This window comes from Pimephales promelas, chromosome 4 (genome assembly GCF_988280905.1).
Source record: "Pimephales promelas chromosome 4, fPimPro1.hap1.1, whole genome shotgun sequence".
Classification (NCBI taxonomy): Eukaryota; Metazoa; Chordata; class Actinopteri; order Cypriniformes; family Leuciscidae; genus Pimephales; species Pimephales promelas.
In genome coordinates this window covers 18,941,472-18,963,844 of record NC_142772.1, presented here as the reverse complement: position 1 = coordinate 18,963,844, position 22,373 = coordinate 18,941,472, and the positions used below count along the sequence as shown (strand labels likewise).

General features: G+C 38.6%; 1 protein-coding gene across 2 annotated transcripts in view; it reads right to left on the bottom strand.

Moving 5' to 3' along the window:
* Positions 1-22,373, bottom strand: part of jak2b (Janus kinase 2b) — a 62,987-nt gene that overhangs the window by 7,607 nt on the left and 33,007 nt on the right. For both annotated transcript variants that reach the window (XM_039661926.2, XM_039661927.2), the window contains exons 5-18: positions 16,957-17,102; positions 13,953-14,247; positions 13,141-13,260; positions 12,822-12,979; positions 12,558-12,669; positions 11,543-11,729; positions 10,314-10,438; positions 9,689-9,823; positions 6,807-6,894; positions 6,589-6,722; positions 6,365-6,503; positions 3,406-3,557; positions 3,120-3,270; positions 2,864-3,000 (exon numbers count right to left, since the gene is read on the bottom strand). In XM_039661926.2, the coding sequence (XP_039517860.2) occupies positions 2,864-3,000; positions 3,120-3,270; positions 3,406-3,557; positions 6,365-6,503; positions 6,589-6,722; positions 6,807-6,894; positions 9,689-9,823; positions 10,314-10,438; positions 11,543-11,729; positions 12,558-12,669; positions 12,822-12,979; positions 13,141-13,260; positions 13,953-14,247; positions 16,957-17,102 (2,079 nt within the window). The remainder of the gene's footprint in view (positions 1-2,863; positions 3,001-3,119; positions 3,271-3,405; positions 3,558-6,364; positions 6,504-6,588; positions 6,723-6,806; positions 6,895-9,688; positions 9,824-10,313; positions 10,439-11,542; positions 11,730-12,557; positions 12,670-12,821; positions 12,980-13,140; positions 13,261-13,952; positions 14,248-16,956; positions 17,103-22,373) is intronic.

Here is a 22,373-nt window from a genome sequence, read left to right as displayed (position 1 = left end):
ACCAGAAGCGCAGGCGTTTTCTCTGGGCCAAGGCTCATTTAAAGTGGACTCTAGCAAAGTGGAAAACTGTTCTGTGGTCAGACGAATCAAAATTTGAAGTTCTTTTTGGAAAACTGGGACGCCATGTCATCCGGACTAAAGAGGACAAGGACAACCCAAGTTGTTATCAGCGCTCAGTTCAGAAGCCTGCATCTCTGATGGTATGTGGTTGCATGAGTGCGTGTGGCATGGGCAGCTTACACATCTGGAAAGGCACCATCAATGCTGAAAGGTATATCCAAGTTCTAGAACAACATATGCTCCCATCCAGACATCGTCTCTTTCAGGGAAGACCTTGTATTTTCCAACAAGACAATGCCAAACCACATACTGCATCAATTACAACATCATGGCTGCGTAGAAGAAGGATCCGGGTACTGAAATGGCCAGCCTGCAGTCCAGATCTTTTACCCATAGAAAACATTTGGCGCATTATAAAGAGGAAGATGCAACAAAGAAGACAGCTAGAAGCCTTTATTAGACAAGAATGGGACAACATTCCTATTCCTAAACTTGAGCAACTTGTCTCCTCAGTCCCCAGACGTTTGCAGACTGTTATTAAAAGAAGAGGGGACGCCACACAGTGGTAAAAATGGCCTTGTCCCAACTTTTTTGAGATGTGTTGATGCCATGAAATTTAAAATCAAATTATTTTTCCCTTAAAATTATGCCTTTTCTCAGTTTAAACATTTGATATGTCATCTATGTTGTATTCTAAATATAATATTTAAATTTAAAACTTCCACATCATTGCATTCTGTTTTTATTCACAATTTGTACAGTGTCCCAACTTTTATGGAATTGGGTTTGTAATATGATAACTTACGTTTAGAAAGCGTCAGAAAACACAGCAGCTAAATGATAGAAGGAATTTACCCCCTATTGAAGTGGGGATCCTTGAAGTGCTTCAGGTCACTATATCCAACAACCGAACATTTTGACTTGCCCTCTCGTAACTTCTGCATCATTGAGCTTGGGCTACAAAATCGAGAAATAATAATGGCGGACTGCTCAAAGTTGTAGACCGGTAGTCAGTTCCGCTGCAAATACTGTGACGTAATTGTTCAAAAAACGTAATAGAGAACAGAAAAATCTGAACAGGTTGAAAAATATGACTAAAACAGAATATAAAGATATAAACGCAGCACCTGAAGAGAATAATTTCATATTTTCTGTACTTATAAACACTCCAAATATACAACAAAATGCATTTAAGGGCTAAAATAATTGGATGATATGTACCCTTTAAGGTTTTTGATGAAAACATTCCAGCATTTTTCTCCATATAATGCACTTCAGTGGGAACCAAAGGTCCAAAAGACACATTCAGTGCAAACGGCAAACTGTTCAAAGGGCTTTAAACAATTCCAGACGATGAATAAGGGTCTTATCAAGCAAAACGATCACTCATGTAATAAATAAATAACAAAGTTTAAGTTTTATAAGCTCACCTTGCTCTGTTCTGTGACGCACGTTTGTGGCTCTCCTGTTCGAACTCGTTCATCAAAATGAACGAATCTTTTTACGAGTCATTTGGTTCATTTATATATATATATATATATATATTTTATATATATAAAAATAGCTGCAAGCAGCAATGTAAGGGCCAAAGCCGGCAGCACCGCAACGCATTGACGAACGAATATAATTATATATATATATATATATATATATATATATATATATATATATTTTATATATATAAAAATAGCTGCAAGCAGCAATGTAAAGGGCCAAAGCCGGCGGCACCGCCACCCTGGTGCCTTTAGGTAACTAAAGGAACCGGGGTTGCAGTGCCACCGGCTTGGGCCTGTCATCGATGCTCGCAGGTATATTTATTATTGATGTTGAAAACAGTTGTGCTGCTTAATAATTTTGTTGAAACCACAATACATTTTTTAGGACTCTTTGATGTTAGCATTTATTTGAAATATAAATCTTTTCGGTAATACTTTACTTGAAGGGGTGTGCATAAAACTGACATGACAGCTTCATAACCATGACATGACATATGTCTTGAATATGAAGTAGGTTTTATGCATGTTTATGACAACTGTCATTAAGTGTCTTTCACTCAATAATGACATTTTGAGTGCAAATATGACATCGTTTATGATGTCTTCGTTATGACACCTTGACATAAACCAATACATCATAACCTGTCAGAGTCTTTGTCATGACAACCTGACATAAACTTAAGTTAAACTGTCATGTGGATGGCTTTCACATTGGCTGTCATGAGGCCATTATAACTGTGTCATTAATTTTCCGTGACCTCAACTACAGTGGTACTAATATAATTTGTCCATAAAAAGTTATAATGGCTTCATGGCAGCCAATGTCAAAACGAGCCGCCTGAATAATGTAATGTTAACCAATAAAGCTATGGTGGTTTCTTAAGTTTGATAATTAATCTGCTATGTCATGTTTATGACAGGTTGTGTTGTCTTAGTAATGTCAGGTTGTCATGACAGACACTGACAGGTTATGATGTATTGGTTTATGTCAAGATGTCATAACAAAGACATCTCAAACAATGTCATATTTGCATTAAAAATGTCATAACTGAGCGAAAGACACTTAATGACAGTTATGCTTAAAACTTCCGTCATATTCATAACATATGTCATGTCATGATTATGAAGGTGTCAAGTTAGTCTTATGCACACCCCTTCAAGTAAAGTGTTACCATCTTTTTCAACATTATAAATGATTTTGTCGTCACTTTTGATCAATGTATTGCATCCTTGCTGAATAAAATTATACATTTCTTACGGCCCCTAAACATTTGAATAGAAGTTAATATATAAATAAAGTGATCTACCTTGCCAAGCTGCTGCAGGAAAATGAGATGTCTCTCCTCAAACTGCACTGGCTCCTCTCTCTCAAACGCTCCAGTACTGAATCCAGATGCTCCTGCTCTGCTGGGTAAAATGTCACTCTCCTTCACGATCTCATAATCTGAGAACACATTTCATCACGCAACATTACACCACAAGTGGAAGAATGAGCAACCACACAAATAAATTGACATCAAAATGCCAGTGGGACCGGGTGTTTTACAGTGTGACTGTCCTGACCTGGGCAGAAGAGACTGTTGAGGTCTCGTATGATGGCTCTGAATGAAGGTCTGAATGTTGGCTCGTAGTGCATGCAGCTGTCGATCAGGTTAGCAAGCTCCGTCCACTTGGGAGCAGGTAGTTGGTGATGGTTTTCATAGAACAAGTGTTTCTGAATGGAGGATTACAAGAAATGTTCGTCAAGAGGTACGGATTATTTGTTTAATTAACAGCACTTTTGCACTAAAACAGGCTTTTTTGATAAATATTTACTGTATTAGTATACTGTGGACAAGTATTGCTTCACCTTGGAACTGTCCATGTTGGCAAGTGGCTTTTCTCCTCCGCTGCAAATCTCCCATAAAGTTGTCCCAAAGCTCCATTTGTCTGAGGCAAGACTCAGGTTTTTCGGATCTAAGATGCATTCAGGGGACACCCAGGGGATTCGCTCCACGAGAACTATAAAAATATTGAAAATGAACTTAAATTTTTTTGAAAGTCTCAGGGTGACTGGTAATAATGTCTCATTTCCAAAGAAGTAAAAGAAAAGGTAATAAGGTTTTTAAGAATATAGAAATATCTTGCACACAAAAGGATGTGTGTTTGAGTTAATCACCTTCTACCTTTTGTCTGAATGCAAATTCTCCTTCCCCCAGTAAGCATGGTGGGGGATTCAGTAACCTTGAGTGCTTAGATCAGGTAAATTTGGCTCTATTTAAGGGAAATGCACAAGAGTTCAAGGCTGCTATTCTGTATCAGATCAGCCCATGATGCTGTGTCTTCGAGGCCCAGGATTCATGTAGTTAATATGTTGGGAAAAGTTTCTTTGTTCTAAAAACATTTGATGGTTTGCTCTGATTATCTTGTGGAACTGTAATAATACATTTACCTAACATAATAAATTGTTATGACTATTCTAACAGACTTTGACTTTATTTTCATTAGAGATAAAAGGAATAGTCAAGCATTAACGTATTAAATGATTCACAGATATCATTGATAAACCCTTTTCATTTTATGAGTCAGATGAAACGAGTTAATACATAAGATAAAATGTGTTGCATTCAATTAAAAGTCACTTTGCCATGGAAAAGACAGAACACGCATGAAACCTTCACCACTAATCGAACTCCGCCATTGGATCGATTTCGTGCCCGACTTTACAAATTAAAAGTAAATATTTAAATCCGACGTAACCCATTATCTACATCGAGACCCTCTAAGTTTTTAATGTTGTTCATTTGTCTGTGTTTTTAAAAAAATATACTATCATGTGGAAATTCATCAGTCAACACCATTGCAGATTATTTTCTCCTAAAACTGCAGTGAAACAAAGACGGTCTCAAAGACGCAGTTTGAAATCACCCTTGTTTTCGATTTCACAAACGCTGTAACTATACCCGTCAACGTGCGGGCGGGTTTTATTATCATTAACTGCTCTGAAGCAAGGGGAGTCTCAAAAGAAGCCAGGTTATACCGACATACTTTTCTGGTGATGTGAAAAATCAGATACATTTAGCAATATAGCAGGTGAATTACGTAAATGATGTATCTTACGATAATATGATGAACTATATGCCTTTCTCCACTGACGTTCTCAATTGTTCAAAGCATGAGGATACTGATTGTTAAAAGGCAGCTGTGTAACTCAGAGATGGCAAATGGGAACATGGATTGCGTAACATTAGCAACACATTATTAGCTGTTTGATAGCATAGTTAAGCGCCAAGGGCTAATCATAATAATTACCATTATGTCGGACATAGAGAGCATAAAACCCATAACCATTCAGATACATCGACTTTTAGACAAGCCTGTACAATCTGCTCTTCGGCTTCTTCTGAATCAGTTTCTGGTTCAAACATACTATGTGGTTGGATTAAACCAGTATTTCCACTTGCCATTGTGCAGTGTTTACCTCAGTAAAGTTGATGAGTGGATCAATTCTGAGCTGGTGCGAGTGAGTTGAGGCAGGGCTAATTTGCATGTTCATTGATCTGCGTATACTAAATGATGCAAGGGTGTAGCTTTTTTTAAGGCATGAATTGTTTTGGTCAAAGATGAGTCTTTAGGGATAAAATTGTTGAATTAAATTAATAAACTCCCATTTGGCCTACTGTCATTTAATGTACATGTAAGTGGTTTTCATTTTAAGTTGTCGTTATATAGGCCATCGGCTCTTAAAACAATCCACATTTGAATGCTTTTGGGCCTTATTAACAACAAATCTTAAAGGGGATATTTCACCTCAAAATTAAAATTCTGTCATCATTTAATCACTTTTTCTTCTGTGGAATAATGTCTCTCTGTTTTTTGCTGTTTTGGGCCCCATTGACTGTCATTGTGTGTCCATAAAACAGCTAAAACGTTCTTCAAAATATCATCTTTTGTGTTCCACAGAGGAAAGTCTTGCGTGTTTTGAACAATATGAGGGTTCATAAATAACAGAATTTTTATTTTCATTTTTGGGTGAACCATCTCTTTCATCTAAGATGAAGTCTGCCCTCTACTGGTCAGTGTGCATGACAACAAGTAAAATACACTTCTGCCAAAATAGTTCTACTTTATGGTATCTTGTCACCAAAATTTGTTGTATAAACAGTCAACTCTGCATTTTGATGAGAAAAATGTCAAATGGCGACAGAAATGCATCAACTGGAGTGAAGAAGTACCTGTTTCATTCTTACCTTTATAGACCAAAAAGTCAGAAAACAAAAAACATGATCGTATATTCGGAAATGTAAAATATGAGGAAGTGCAATGCTAGAGCTTTTATATAAACAGGTCACATGCTGCGTTCGTCCAATCAGTGACACTGACGCAACAAATACGGACAGTAACTGAGGGTTTAGGAATGTAAAGTGAGAAATGTCATATTATGAATACCCATGATTAATTGCTAAACATATGTAAATCATGACCAGTATGATGTGTGAAGCAAGATAACCCAGGTTTTCGTTGACCCATGGTTAACCATTTCAAGTGTGAAAAGCCCCTTTCTGTAAAATTGGTGGGTATGAACAGTTATTAAAAAATTATTAACCCTAAAAAAATAATTTTTCTTTCAGACGTATTAGCAGTTATTTGTTTTGTGTGGTAATATTCAGTCATTATTTATTCACTTTACCATAGACAATAAGCGGAAAGTAGCGTTTGCTTCATGACCAGTTTGAAAGTTCTGTGTCATTGCCACTAGGAGGCCAAATATATAGAGATTGAAAAGATTCACACAAGTTCTCCAAAGAGACTTCATGCTGTTCACTCACTCTCTCTGGGCAGCACTGTGATGCCGATGCCAGGGTCACTTAGTTTAATGAATGGAGGGTTTCCCAACGTCCTGTCCTCCTCCCTGATCAAAAGGATGTTTTTTGCACACACATTCCCATGAGCCAGATTCTTTTCCTCCTGAGTGTGAAAGAACGAAAGCATTAGTCTACTTGGCTCACTCAAAATCCACATGGGCTATTCCTGAATTGTTGCGACTTCTTACCAAAAAAAGCATAGCCCAGGTAAGCTGCTTGGCCACTTCCAACTTCCACCGGATATTAACTGATATTGAGTTCTTGTTTTTCTTCAGGTATGTGTCCAATGACCCAAACTTCACAAATTCCTGCACCATGATGTCTAAGACAAAAAAAACAATATCCACAAGCTCAAGTATGTGGTGGTAAATCATTTTGGTCGCATGTGAACAGTGTGAACACTTACTCTCGTCTCCGCACACACAGATACCGTAAGTCAACACCAGATGCTTGTGGGTGAGCTGGCTCATCATGCTGGCTGCCTCAAAGAAAGACTTACAGAGGGGATAAAAATTAAGAGACTGAAGAAACCACTACATTAGTTCTGCCCTACAAAGGCTTAAGTGCAGTAACTACGCAAACAAAGAAACTAAATGGAGAAAAAGGCCTTTAAAGTGTTTATACCAGCCAGTCAAACATGTTATTGGTAGATTATGTGGTAATGCATCTCCGATCATAATTTAACCCCAATATTTTTTCACAAGACAGAACAGACATCATAAAACCCATTATAAGTCTTAACTCATTTTTGACCAAATGTGTAGTTACTGCGCTTTGCCTTTGTAGGGCAGAGTTAATCAAGCACAAACAAGCATACTTCATTTAGTAATCATGTCGCATCTTGATTTAAAATGTTGTATTAAAGCAGAAGATTCAACCCTGCTCCTGGAAACCCACTGTCCTGCAAAGTTTATATACAACCTGCTTCAGCACCACTGATCTATACAATGACATGTCATTCTATATAGATCAGTGTTAAGCACACCTGTGATTTTCAAGTGATCCTGAAAAGCTTGAATAGCCGGTTCAGGTTTATTTAAAGGGGGGGGTTGACTGCTTTTTTTCTTTGCATGATTGTGTTTATGGGGTGCAATATAACATGTATTCGTGGTTTTTCTTTTTTTAAAAGTCTTACTTTTCATAACCTTCACCTTTATTGTAAGCCGCGCTCTCATCTGTCTTCGAACGACCTGTTGACTTCCTGATTCTATGAAACTGCTCCCTCAGAAACACGTAGTGGGCTTAGATTGGTTAGTTTGGCCCGGTGTGTTGTGATTGGCTAAACTGTCGCTCACGTTGTCCGAAAGGTTACCGCCCATTACCTTTACGGACGAAACGTGCATGTCATGAGCTCCGGTCCAGATGTAAATATGTGTCGAACTGCAGGATCAGTTTGAGGCAGAATCTGACCGAGAAAGCCGCGATGAAGAGAGTCAAACAGAAACGCACCACACACGGCTCTTACTAAACGTCTCTGAATGATAATTTGCTACATTTTTTAATTTTATACACGCTTGTTTTACACAATAGCATCTGACTGGCAACAATAGCAACTGACTGGCTACTAATGTTATACTCAAACAGCGTTGGCATTAGTTTACGTTCTTGATCAAATCGAAAATAACGGCATAAAACATATATACATGTAAAATACATTTAAAACATTAGTACTTATACAAAATTCAGGTCCATAATGTTTGTACGCGTTTGTCGTAGACACAAGATACTAGCATAACTAGTAGCCTAGTGGCTATAAATCCAACGCTGGCATTTGAAAAAAATAAAACACAAGGCTACGTCTGGAATTATACATGCAAATACATTTAAAATGATTAAGTCTTAGCCTACTTACAGGTTGTTGCCCAACAACTGCTGCCTCTGGTTTTAAAGCTGGAACTGCTTCATGTTTTAGTAACAGTTTCTTGTTGAATCCGGCATTGAATTCGTGGAGATTCTGGAAGCTGTCTTCCGCAAAATGCGCAGCACAGAGAGCTAGATTACGATCGTCATTTTCAGGAACATAATCAAACATAAATTGTATCCATTGTTGTCGAAGTACAGCGTGCGTGGGAAGCTCGAACACAGAAGACATGACAGCTGGGTGAACATAACAAATTCGACGACCCGCAGAAATATGGCCATGCCCTTTCCTGCATATTCCGAGGGAGGGTTGATGTAAATGTGTGGGTTAGTGACGTGTAAAACCCAGCTGTAGTCCCAATCGAGTCGTTTTTGTAGGCAATATACTTCCTGATTTTTAAAAGACGATATCTCTGCTTACACTGAACTTTCAGTGCTGCAACTTTGCAGATACTGTTCATGCACCAGCAGCAACATACACACTATTTAAAATGGAAAAAAAAGTGAAATCGCAGTCAACCCCCCCTTTAAGCAAAACTCTGCAGGACAGTGGGTTGCCCGGATTCAATTGGCTTTTCGATTCAGGGAGTCACAATTCAATTCCAAAATGACTTCAGAGTCATTTGCACACTTCCCCCTACATTTATGTGGTCCAATTTTGATGAACCTCTCTCTTAAAGGGATAGTTCACTTTGAAATTAATTTTAAACATGATTTAACGACTCGTAAATGTAAGTACACATTGATGGCCTAAGATACGAAACGAGCGGTTTGTGTGAGAAAACAAACAGTATTTACATCGTTTTTACCTTATGCAACCGCAGCCACGTCCAAGTGATCTGAGGGCACGGGCGCTTCAGTCTGCGCAAGCGACAGAAGTGATCTAAATATGGCTGTGAAAAGACTTCAACATTGTCTGTTGATATATCTAAATCGTCTTCCATTGCGATTTCATGTGTATCTAAATACGTTTAGATCTTCACAGTAAAATCTCTGTGTAAACAATGAGTGACGTACAAGCGCGAGAGATCACTTCCGGCGCTTTCCGGCACTTGCGCAGACCGAAGAGCCCGCGCCCTCAGATCACTTGGACGTGGCTGTGGTTACAAGAGTTGAAAACGATATAAATACTGTTCGTTTTCTCACACAAACCGCTCGTTTTGTGTCTTAGGCCATCAGTGTGTACTTACATTTACGATTCATTAAATCATGTTTAATTTGGACTTCTCTGTGCATGCTCTTTGAGGTGGATCTCCATTATATGACTGATAGACATGAATGGTTTGACCTAAAAATATTTAAAAAAATTAAAATACTGCGGAAACAAAGACAACTACATCTTGGATGCCCTTGAGGTAAGCTAAAACATATCAAAAATGTATTTCAAAGTGAACTATCCCTTTAAAACGAATTTAATCTATATCTTACCTCAGAGTAATTTCTGTGTGCTCTGTCCAAAACTTTGACAATGACTTCAGTCTTATGGGTTTCTCCGTAGTCTCCCTGCTCTTTCCGAATCCCTTTGAAGATCTTGGTGAATGTCCCCTGACCTTGGCTCTCACCCTGAAAACAATGTTTCATAATCATCTGAAACTTGACATTTACACTTTTGAAAGAAGTCTCTTATAATAACATAAAATAACCGTTTCATACATTATATTTTAAAATGTAAAGGCAAAGCTGAATTTTCAGAATCACAACTCCAGGCTTCAGCTTCACATGATCCTTCAGAAATCATTCTAATATGTTGATTTGTTGCTCAAGAATCATTTCTTATTATTATATTTGTTAAAAACAGTTGCTTAATATTTTTGTGGAAATGGTGTATATTTTATATACGTATATATTTATATATGTATATTTTGGTGTATAATGTATATTTTTCAGGATACTTTCATGAATAGAAAGTTCAAAAGAAGAGCATTTGTTTAAAATAGAGTCTCTTGTAACATCATAAATGTATTTACAGTCACATTTGATCAATTTACTGCATCCCTGCTCAAAAGTATTAATTCCTTTACAAAAAAAAAACGTATCATAACAGGACGCTTACAAGATCAAGGTCTTCTTTCCTGATTTTGTGGAATACCATCTGACTGATGTTGTGTCTCTGCAGTGATGGGGACAGGGGAACCTCCAAACCCCGATGACTTCGGCACACCAACAAACTCGACTTCTCTATTTAAGTAAACCAACAACCCATTATAAAAGGATGAACAATACATTTTCAAAATCTGCCTTCACACTCACAATAAAAATACAACATAATTTAAAAACAAAGACAAGCTCATTATACAGGGAAAATAATATTACAGATCTAGACAAATTGGGTTGCTTATAGTTAAAAGAATGTCATGAACGATAATTTAGGCTAGATGTATTTTTCACATTTTTGGTATATATACACAAAATGTATATATTTTTTATGACCCGAGTCAGTTTTGACGACTTTGCAATATTGATAAAATGTTAAAATAATAATAATGAAAAATGAGTAGGGCTACGCCAAAATGTGCAACATTTATGTAGCCTACAAAGGAATACAAAAGCCCCGACATAGAGTTTTAATGCATCTTTAATCTCACTTTTGGTTATTTCAACACTTAATTGACGACAGAACACGTTACATACTCACAGTTTATTTTGCTTCATACAGGGCGCGCCGCATTTGCGTGTGATATTGAAGTGTTACGCACTGCGAACACACGGCTGGCACGACAGGAAAATTTGTTTATCTGAGTTTTACTTACATATAGCCATCTCATCTGACAGAGGAGTGTGCAGTGGCTGCACTGACTGCCTTATTTATTTATTTTTTAAATTGCGCACAAATCCTGGAGATATTCTAGGATAGGCTAAAACGTGAAAACACTCACGTGGTGCGTCTGTGCGAGACAGATTTCAACAATCACCAGTCAGAGACAGCAGCAAAGCCAAAGCACAATGAAATAAGGCAACTTATGATTTCGGGGGTTTACATAACGTTAGGCTATTGTCCGGTTTCACATCAGTTCCATTCGGGGCTACACTCAAAACATTCAGTAAAATCGTCTGACGCCGCGTCTTTCTTTGACAACACTAGATTGCACTTAGCTTATTATTTCAGATGCATTTTTAAAAGGCTACAATTGAAAAATGTATATTAAATAAAATTAAACCCGCCAAAGTGGCTAGCAGGAGTGACTGAGTTATACACCACCGCTGAAATCAACCCGCATTTGCCAGGTGTTAATGTCAAGCCCTGCATTTAACCATAATGAGAATATCAGGTGCAGTACTAACCTTTGGCCTTTGGTGAACAGCACCTGCTAAACTGAAAGATGACCCCATCTGATTTTACGGTTTCCTTCTGGTAGCACTTGAGCAGCTCCTGTAAACTTCTAAAACTTTTTTTGGTTCCAATAAGATTGAAGTCGCCATTCTCAGACCTGGTGATCAGGCAGTGCTTGTACTCTACGTCCTCATACGCCTGAGGAAAAGAAATCATTATGTCAAGAGACTGTCAGGATGTTTAGAAGGACACAGCTGATGTACACCACCGTTCAAAAGTTTTGGGGTCAGTAAGATATTTTTTGAGAAAGAACTTAACATGTTTCTTCAGCAAGGATGCATTAAATGGGTAAAAAGTGACACTAAAGACATTTATAATGTTCCAAGATTTATATTTAGAATAAATGCTGTTCTTTTGAACTCTTTATCAAACAATTCTGAAAAAAGTATCACGTTTTCCATGATAATATTAAGCAGCACAACTGTTTTCTACATTGATAATAATAAATGTTTATTGAGCAGCAAATCAGCATATTAGAATGATTTCTGAAAGATCATGTGACACTGAAGACTGGAGTAATGATGCTGAAAATTCAACTTTGCCTTCAGGAATAAATTACATTTTGCAATATATAAAAACAGCTATTTTAAAATAAAAGAATATTTCACAATAATTCTGTTTTTAATTTTTTGTTCACATAAATACAGCCTCGCTGAGCATAAGACTTATTCCAAACATATTTTACAATATATAAAATAGGCAACCATTATTTTAAATAAGAATGAATGTAATACAATTACACAATATTACTTTTTTTTTATACTGCATTTTTGACCAAATAAATGCAGCCTTGGTGAGCCGTGGGTTTCAAAAACAAAAAAAATCTTACCAAGTCCAAACTTTTGATTGGTAGTATATCAAGGTCGGGATTACAGTGGAGGAATATTCGACCTTAAGTACAAAATTCTACTAATTGATAATAAATTATGTTTTGTGTAATTAAAGTGGCACTTTGGAAGAACGTACCCCAACTGCAAGAGTCAGGAAGTATTTGTTGAAGTCTTTGGGGCTGCACCGGAGCACAAAGAGACCTCTCTGGTTCCCCAACTTGCGTAGTTTACTGATTGCAAACTCCATTCTGTCAACACAGGCAATGAATACAATGATGCCGCTTACAGATAAAGCGTGAATGCAAATCTTCTAAACCTAAAAAAACCCTACATATAAATCATGGCCAGAAAAGAGTAAATAAATAGCCAGTCATTCATGAGTAATTCCCGTAGTGCTTACGATATCGGCCCGTGGCAGTAGCTTTCGATGGCCTCCAGCAGATGGGGTGGGACCACATTCTTGCAGAGGTAGTGATGGGCATCTGTGGTCAGTCTGTAGTAACCATCGATTAGAGACACAAATGACAATGCCTCCATTGAGGTGGAAAACACCAGCTCCTGTATGAAAAACATTTTTTTTAATGTTATATCACATTAGTGCATGATCTGTAAATATTCTCAAATAGCAGGAAGAAATCCAGTAGTTCAAAGGCACTCTTGAGACCCTTTAAAATAGAGTAACAATTAAAGGATATCCCAGAGAGTAACAACAGACTTACAAGAATTTTTCCATCCTGTCTGCTGATGGAGACAATGCGGTTCATGTTCGTTCCATCCTTGCTGGCTTGTCTGATACTGATATCGACAACTTCCGCAAAGTCACAATACGTCTGAAGGTCCTTGTGAGAAAGTACAAAAGTGTTATGAAACTTTACCAGCAGCAAAAGAAACCCCCCCCTTTTAATGTTGGCATCAGTACAGAAATATTAATAAATATAAGACTGGTATTTCCTTCAGGATATGCCAATGCATTCAAGGCAGAAAAGGAATTGTTTTAAAGTTCCAACTAGGTTCAGGCTTTCTTCACATCACATCAGAGCTGATTTTCCATTGTCATGCCACTTACTCAGCGTGATTTTAAATTGTAAAAATACTTCACAATATTGCTATTTTTACTGTATTTTTGATAAAAAGCACCCTTGAACAGTAGTGTATGTTAAATGTTTTTTAATCAATTGTAGAGAAGAATAACTAAAGAATGTTTGATGAATATCATTGCTGCCTTGAAAACACTGGAGTGTTTTACTAACCCTATTTTTAAACGGCGTTACTGGCCTGACTAGACCTCTATTAATCTAAAGTCGGATCTGTTTCATCTGAGGTGGGTAGTGGGTTCTAGAACAAACAGCCTTTCACAAAGAGTTCATAAGGTTAAAGCTGTTTAAACATTTACTCAAATCACTAAAATATATGTGTGACCAGATTGACTTCAAGTTTAAATCTTGCTTAGTGTAAATGCATGGCCAAGGCGTGAACATGTGATTTTGAAGTACGATTTTTAAGCTTAGGTTCAACATCTGAAACTGGTTACCTCAGCCTGTGTGTCTTTGTGTCGTTCTCGGCACCACTGGATGCCGCGGTCTGCGGAGATGATGATGGTGACCTGCTCGTCCGAGGGCTCTTTGACCTGAAAGCGTTCGGTGTAGAAGCCAGAGTCCAGGGACTCCAGGCTGATCAGGTATTTGAGTTTTAGGTCGCGCGCTGAGGCTCGGCACTGGCTGAGCTGCTGCACGACTTTCCGAAAGCGATAGCGGATGCGCTTCCTTGTGACAAAATGGTAATCCTGGATTCGCTCCCTCATTTCTTTAGGGAGGAAAGACTTGTAACTGTGAATTAAGCAGATAATGAGAGTTACTATAAAACACCACATTTTGTTTGTAGGATGGATGGAAGTTTTAAAGGTCTTTGTCCCATTTTTTTCAATGGTTACGCATTTATGCGTGTGATTCTTTCAAAATCATAACGAACACATATCAAATAAATGTACGCAAATAAATACTGAAGCACGTGAAATTGCGTCATTATAGACGTTCACTTTTGAAAAAACTTTTGTTGATAATTGATTCACCCCCATGTCATCCAAGATGTCCATGTCTTTCTTTCTTCAGTCGAAAAGAAATTCAGGTTTTTGATGAAAACATTCCAGCATTTTTCTCCATATAATGCACTTTACTGGTAACCAAACGGTTCAAGGTTCAAAATACACTTTCAGTACAAACTGCAAACTGTTCAAAGGGCTTTAAATGATTCCAGACGATGAATAAGGGTCTTATCAAGCGAAAAGATTGCTCATTTAATAAATAAATAACAAAGTTTAAGTTTTATAAGCTCAAATGCTCACCTTGCTCTGTTCTGTGACGCACGTTTGTGATTCTCCTATTCGAATCTTTTTTCCGAGTCATTTGGTTCATTCAATGAACGAAACGAACAAATTGACTCAGAAAAAGATTCGTTCATTTTGATGAATGAGTTCAAACAGGAGAGTCACAAACGTGCATCGCAGTACAGAGCAAGGTGAGCATTTGAGCTTATAAAACTTAAACTTTGTTACATTTTTTTAAAAAATGAGCGATCGTTTCACTTGATAAGACCCTTTTTCATCGTCTGGAATCGTTAAAGTCCTTTGAACAGTTTGCAGTTTGCACTGAAAGTGTCTTTTGGACCTTGAACCGTTTGGTTCCCTCTGAAGTCCATTTTATGGAGAAAAATGCTGGAATGTTTTCATCAAAAACCTTAATTTCTTTTCGACTGAAGAAAGAAAGACATGGATGTCTTGGATAACATGGGGGTGAGTAAATTATCAGCAAAAGTTTTTTTGAAAAGTGAACTACTCCTTTAATATAATTTACATCACACAGCCAGATGATCTTAGAAGCTGGGAGTTTATCACACTGAGCTTCTACAATGGCGCAAGCTCCTAAAACCCTGGTATAGGTGGAAATGTCTATTTTAACCCGATTTCGCTTCTCGGTTTGCGATCGGATCAGTTACTCTGGGAGAGTTTTCGGTCCAATGATTCAGTAGGTTAATTCATTCAAACAATGAATCAGTCCAAAACAGCACTAATATAAAGAACACCAGGCTTATTAAATCAGAGAGAGAATAAAGACTCAATGCGTTTTCAGTGAATTATTCATTACAGTATGTGTTTGGCTTTAAAACACAAGCTCGATCATATACTGTTTGGTGGGAGGATGTTTGCGGCTCACACTCTTCAGAAACACTGTATGTCAGATGAAACGCAAACTATGTTTCTTGGCTGGATAAAGCAAGCCAGAGTCTCGATAGTAAAGTTTTAAAGGTTGCGAATTGTAATAAAGGTAAAGACGATTGCAGTGACGTACAGGAGTCGTAAAGTAAGTGCGTGTGTGTCTGTTATACTGACGCGAAAACAAACGGTGTATGTGTGCTCTCGACGTGTGTTTCCACACACATTCAGGATAATATTTTGATTTGTCATGTGCATGTTGCTGTGTTTAGTAATTTAGGTGTTAGGAGATCTGAGATGGTTTGGATTTAGACAACAAAGCAGGTTTTAAAAAAGCAGCAAAATTCTGGAGGATTTACAGAGGCAAATGGAATCATAACTTTAAAGGGGAAATGAAGCAGTCAATCAAGTTTACATGATTTACAAGATGGATTTCCACTATAATCATCAATTATATAAGAATCGTGAAAACTGTAAACATATAAAAGAAAAAAAGAAAAAAAAAAGTTATATCTTTCGCCGCCAGGGCGCCACCATTTTGCAGTCTTCTAACAGTGAATATCCTGACATCAAACGGTTTACACCACAGTGTTTTGACCGCAAACGACTAATGTTAGGTACAGTCATTAGACAAAAAGATGACGTCTAATGTTATATGTAAACAAACTGCACATAGAAAAATAATTGTTCGCGATGTCTGCCATCATATTCCCATCTCATCAACTCCATGTAAGTTACGTTGCTATGTAGAACAGCCGGTGGTGGTTTGGGGCGAAGAGCGGGTTTGCAACAGCCTGGCTGTTGTACTGCGATGCCCACCGTGTCAGAGTCCATCTGCTTTGAAGAGGTTGATCTTGAGCATGTATTGCTTAGTCAATTCTGCATCACCGGTGCGCACGTTTACCATGCTGTGCCGGGAGGTAACTTTAGACGTGTTGGAAGTGGCGATGCTTTCCCTGAAGGATGTCAGAGCGGAGACACTTTTTCCTAATATATGTAGATACTAGCACTACCAGTGCGAAAACATGGACGTTTCATTTCCCCTTTAACAAATACATGCTAACTTACATGGTGTTGACGAGACGGGAATATGATGGCAGACATCGTGAACAATGTTTCTATGTGTAGTTTGTTGACATATTTTCTTTTTTTCTTTTATATGTTTAGATTTGTCATGATTCTTATATAATTGTTGATTATAGTAGAAATCCATCTTGTAAATCATGTAAACTTGATTCACTGCTTCATTTCCCCTTTAAATGGACACATGGTAGATATTATACATTGACAGGTCAAAATATCAAGTAGATCATCCCATTATTTGTACCTAATGTCATTGTAGATGTCCAATGGGGAGCACTGCCTCTCTTTGGCAGTCCTCATCATGTCCAGCACAGCCATGCCAAGGCACTCCTCCTGAACCTCATGGTCACTGGATAACTTTACCCAGCTGTTTACAAAGTCACTCCTCCACTGTATACACAAAACAAAGAGGGGAACCCCATATCAGTATTACAGTATATAAATCTACACAGAGAGAGAGAGAGAGAGAGAGAGAGAGAGAGAGAGAGAGAGAGAGAGAGAGAAAGAAAAGACATGGCAGTAATTCTCTGGTAACAATGTTTAAACACCTTTAGAGTTAAGGCCATATTAAACCGGAGGCCAGTATTTTAAAATGTTATTACAATTTTAAATAAGTGATCTATTTTAGTATATTTTAAAATGTAATTTATTCCTGTGATGGCAAAGCTGAATTTTCAGCCATTACTCCAGTCTTCAGTGTCACAACTATCTGAGGCCCAGTCCACACTACGTGCTGCGTTTTCGTTTAAAAACGGAGAATTAAAACGAATACGATCTCCGTCCACGCCAGTGTTTTATCTGTGTAGTAGAATTGATCTCAGTCCACATTAAAACGACTGAAAACGCGGATCACGTGACCATTCACCAACACTGGGCATGCGCGTGCCGGTGTAAACAGTGACTGACGAATCAGGGAAGGATACGTCATGACTGATGACACCCAATCATAGAGCCGAGCATCAGACTCTGCGTCACCGTTTCTAAAGTCCTCAGTTTTTCTCGTTTTCACTAAAATGCCCTCCGGAGATTCAAAACGGAGCTGCAGCGTTTCTAAACTTCTCCGTTTTAGGTCTTCGTTTTTTCCGTTTTAGTCTGGACAGGAGGTGCAAACGTAGCAAAAGGTCTCCGTTTTTTAAACGAAAACGCAGTCGTGTGGACGGGGCCTGAGCCTGTCTAGTCAGTGTCTACTGGAATCAAAGCAAACATTGCATTTATCTACTGATTAACGTTAATCTAATTACTAGTCTTCTTATTTGCCTTGTTACAGAGGAGCGAGAAGCGAGTCAGCCTGTCATTCATTCATTCATTCGTTCATTCGTTTGGTGCTTAAAATAGCGGTTTCAAATACATTGTCGACGTTAATACCTTCACGTAAAAAGTCAGAGGTATGGAAGCATTTTAGATTTCGCAAGCAAGACGACGAGGATAGTGTGGTGGACAAGAACAAAGCCATATGCCTGATGTGTAATGCTGAGGTGAAATGCTGTAGTAATACTGCAAATCTGCGGAACCATTTGATGAGACATGCAGGTTGCAACACCCACACACCCACAGCCGAGCACACAGCCGAAGATTTCAAATGCATTCACAAGCAAAATTCCTCACAATTCTCCTCGTGCACAGAAGAGATCACTGAATCAATTGCAAAGATATAAGGCCATATAGCGTAGTCGAAAACTACGGATTCCATTACATGTTGAATGTCCTGGAGCCTCGTTATTCCATTCCTAGTCGCAAACGGATGAGCGAAGAAATTATCCCAAAACTGTACAATGAAGTGAAGCAAAAGATTACTCTGTCCCTAAAGACAGCGGACAGAGTAGCTCTCACATGCGATGGTTGGACGTCGAGACATCAAGACACCCGTCACAATTACCTGCCACTATTTAGATGACTGGGTTCTCATTTCAAACGTGTTTCAGACCAGAGCTATGCAAGATAGTCACATTCAGATGCGTTGGAAGAGTGGGGGCTTAGAGGCTTACATTTTGACCGACAACGCTACCAATATGATACGTGCCGTGGAGATGATGGAGCTGCTCCATATTGGCTGCTTTGCTCACACAATAAATATAGCATCGCAAGCTGCGCTGAAACTTCCTGACATCTCTCGCTTGCTAGGCCGAGTTAGGGGCAGAGTGACATTCTTTCACAGGAGCGCTAACGCCAACAAAGTTTTCAAAGAAGAACAGAGGCTACTGAACTTGCCCTGTCGCCAACTTAAAATTGACGTGGTGACCAGGTGGAACAGCGCGCTGGATTTTTGGAGCAGCAACCGGCAATCTCAGCGAAAAGGATCTTTGCACTCTGACAGAGGCGGATATAACTGTGGCAGAGGACATTGTAAAAGCTCTTTGCCCGATGAAGAGTGCAACTCTGGTGATGTCTGGGGAGAACTCTGCTACCCTCTCTATTATTGCACCATTGCAAGCACAGCTCCTTGATGAGATGCGCTCGACTGCAAGGCCCGCCCCATTTCTTCCCGAACTGCATGAAAAACTTTCGAAATCCTGGAAGGCTCCTTTTTTCGGCTAGGCTGCGATCATCTATCTCTTCGACGCTCTGTTGTGGATGGCGCAAAGGACAAAGGGTATGCTTGCAGAACTACTTCCGCCTTCGTCAACCGCACTTACACCGCCGCTGGCCAGGCCACCTCAGCACTCCACAATATGGCGTCCCTCACCGTTGTCGAGAGACATTTCAGATATAGACACGCTCTCAGATATAAAGGACACTGACAGGGCCTCCTTCCTTGATGCGCATGTATCTCCTTCCAGACTTTTTGGGCAAACTGTTGATGGGTTTGTGGAGCGTTTTTCAGAGTTCCGCGTCAGGACGCTCTAGAAAAAAAAGAGCATTATGTCTGTTTATCCGGCTCTCACCGAAGGTGTTTTAAAAGTAGGAAATGTGCCCACGTCCCAGTGTTCACCCCTACACATAAGCATGTGTAGGGGTGAACACTGGGACGTGCCGCACACACACATAAATCATTCCCCGGCACCACGTGACCAAAATGATGCGCTTGAAGCAACATGGAGTCACAGTGCACAGCGCATCGAGTCTGCATTGAAAAGTAAAAAGTACAAAGGAAATACATGATGCATTGTGTACTATATCTATCTATGCAATAGTTTATTGAGCCTTTTCTTTTAACAGATTTAAATTCCAGTCTCTGACTCTGACTCTAAACTCTGTTGTAATATAACAGACGCCGAGTAGAAGGTAACATGATTAAGTTACAGCAATTAAGTCCAGCAAGATAAAGTTGTTTTATACGTTTATCTACAGATGAAGTATAATAAAAGTAACATTGAATCATCTTCAAAGTCACAGAGTTTCATTATGTTGACTATTATAACCGAACGTGACAGGCTGTTAAATGCTTAATGGAGAATGACTGACAGCAACAGTTGAAGGAAATGTTTACACGATTTGAATTTAAGGACTTACATTTTTATTTCTATATCACATTATACTACAAACCCAATTCCATAAAAGTTGGGACACTGTACAAATTGTGAATAAAAACAGAATGCAATGATGTGGAAGTTTCAAATTTCAATATTATATTTAGAATACAACATAGATGACATATCAAATGTTTAAACTGAGAAAATGCATAATTTTAAGGGAAAAATAAGTTGATTTTAAATTTCATGGCATCAACACATCTCAAAAAAGTTGGGACAAGGCCATTTTTACCACTGTGTGGCATCAACACATCTCAAAAAAATTGGGACAAGGCCATTTTTACCACTGTGTGGCATCCCCTATTCTTTTAATAACAGTCTGCAAACGTCTGGGGACTGAGGAGACAAGTTGCTCAAGTTTAGGAATACTGTCTTAGGTCTTCTTTGTTGCATCTTCCTCTTTATGATGCGCCAAATGTTTTCTATGGGTGAAAGATCTGGACTGCAGGCTGGCCATTTCAGTACCCGGATCCTTCTTCTACGCAGCCATGATGTTGTAATTGATGCAGTATGTGGTTTGGCATTGTCTTGTTGGAAAATACAAGGTCTTCCCTGAAAGAGACGATGTCTGGATGGGAGCATATGTTGTTCTACAACTTGGATATACCTTTCAGCATTGATGGTGCCTTTCCAGATGTGTAAGCTGCCCATGCCACACGCACTCATGCAACCCCATACCATCAGAGATGCAGGCTTCTGAACTGAACGCTGATAACAACTTGGGTTGTCCTTGTCCTCTTTAGTCCGGATGACATGGCGTCCCAGTTTTCCAAAAAGAACTTCAAATTTTGATTCGTCTGACCACAGAACAGTTTTCCACTTTGCTAGAGTCCACTTTAAATGATCCTTGGCCCAGAGAAAACACCTGCGCTTCTGGTTCCCGTTTAGATATGGCTTCTTTTTTGACCTATAGAACTTTAGCCGGCAACGGTGAATGGCACGGTGGATTGTGTTCACTGACAATGTTTTCTGGAAGTATTCTTGAGCCCATGTTGTGATTTCCATTACAGTAGCATTCCTGTGTGTGATGCAGTGCCGTCTAAGGGCCCGAAGATCACGGGCATTCAGTATTGTTTTCCGGCCTTGACCCTTATGCACAGAGATTGTTCCAGATTCTCTGAATCTTTGGATGATATTATGCACTGTAGATGATGATAACTTCAAACTCTTTGCAATTTTTCTCTGAGAAACTCCTTTCTGATATTGCTCCACTATTTTTTGCCTCAGCATTGGGGTAATTGGTGATCCTCTGCCCATCTCGACTTCTGAGAGACACTGCCACTCTGAGAGGCTCTTTTTATACCCAATCATGTTGCCAATTGACCTAATAAGTTGCAAATTGGTCCTCCAGCTGTTCCTTATATGTACATTTAACTTTTCTGGCCTCTTATTGCTACCTGTCCCAACTTTTTTGGAATTTGTAGCTCTCATGAAATCCAAAAGGAGCCAATATTTGGCATGGCAATTCAAAATGTCTCACTTTCAACATTTGATATGTCATCTATGTTGTATTCTAAATATAATATTGAAATTTGAAACTTCCACATCATTGCATTCTGTTTTTATTCACAATTTGTACAGTGTCCCAACTTTTATGGAATTGGGTTTGTATAAAATTGCGCCAGAACACTTATAATAGAGTGCACAAAAACTTTTATGGTGAGTGTGAGTGACGTCACCGGAGAGTTTATTCTCATAGTTTTTAAGTTATGGGGTTTCTTTGAATATATATATATATATATATACTTGTGGATATGATTTATTATATATTTGTTTATTTGTATTTATTACTTTTGTTATTGTTTTTGTTTTCTTTATTATTATTATGCATTCCTGTAAGTGTATGAAATGTGTTACCTTTAAGGTGGTATGTTCCAGAGTAGGAGGAGTCAGGGCAATAAAATGACTCCAGAAAGTTATTAGGGGAGTTGAGAGATAGGAGGTGAAGGAGAAGTCTAGACAGACCATGGACTGCTTGTGAGTTTGTAACTCTGGGAAAATACTACTTATGTAGTGCTTTTGCACAGGTCAGGTTATGCTCTTTTGCTTGACCTTATGTTTGTGCAGTTATATATTTGGTTGCCTCTAAGTTTTGTTTTTTTGTTTTTCTGTTTTTTCCACAAATTCTGAGTGACTGTCACCCTGCACTGCAATAAAAGCACTGTTAACCCTGGCCAACTGTTTCCTCTGT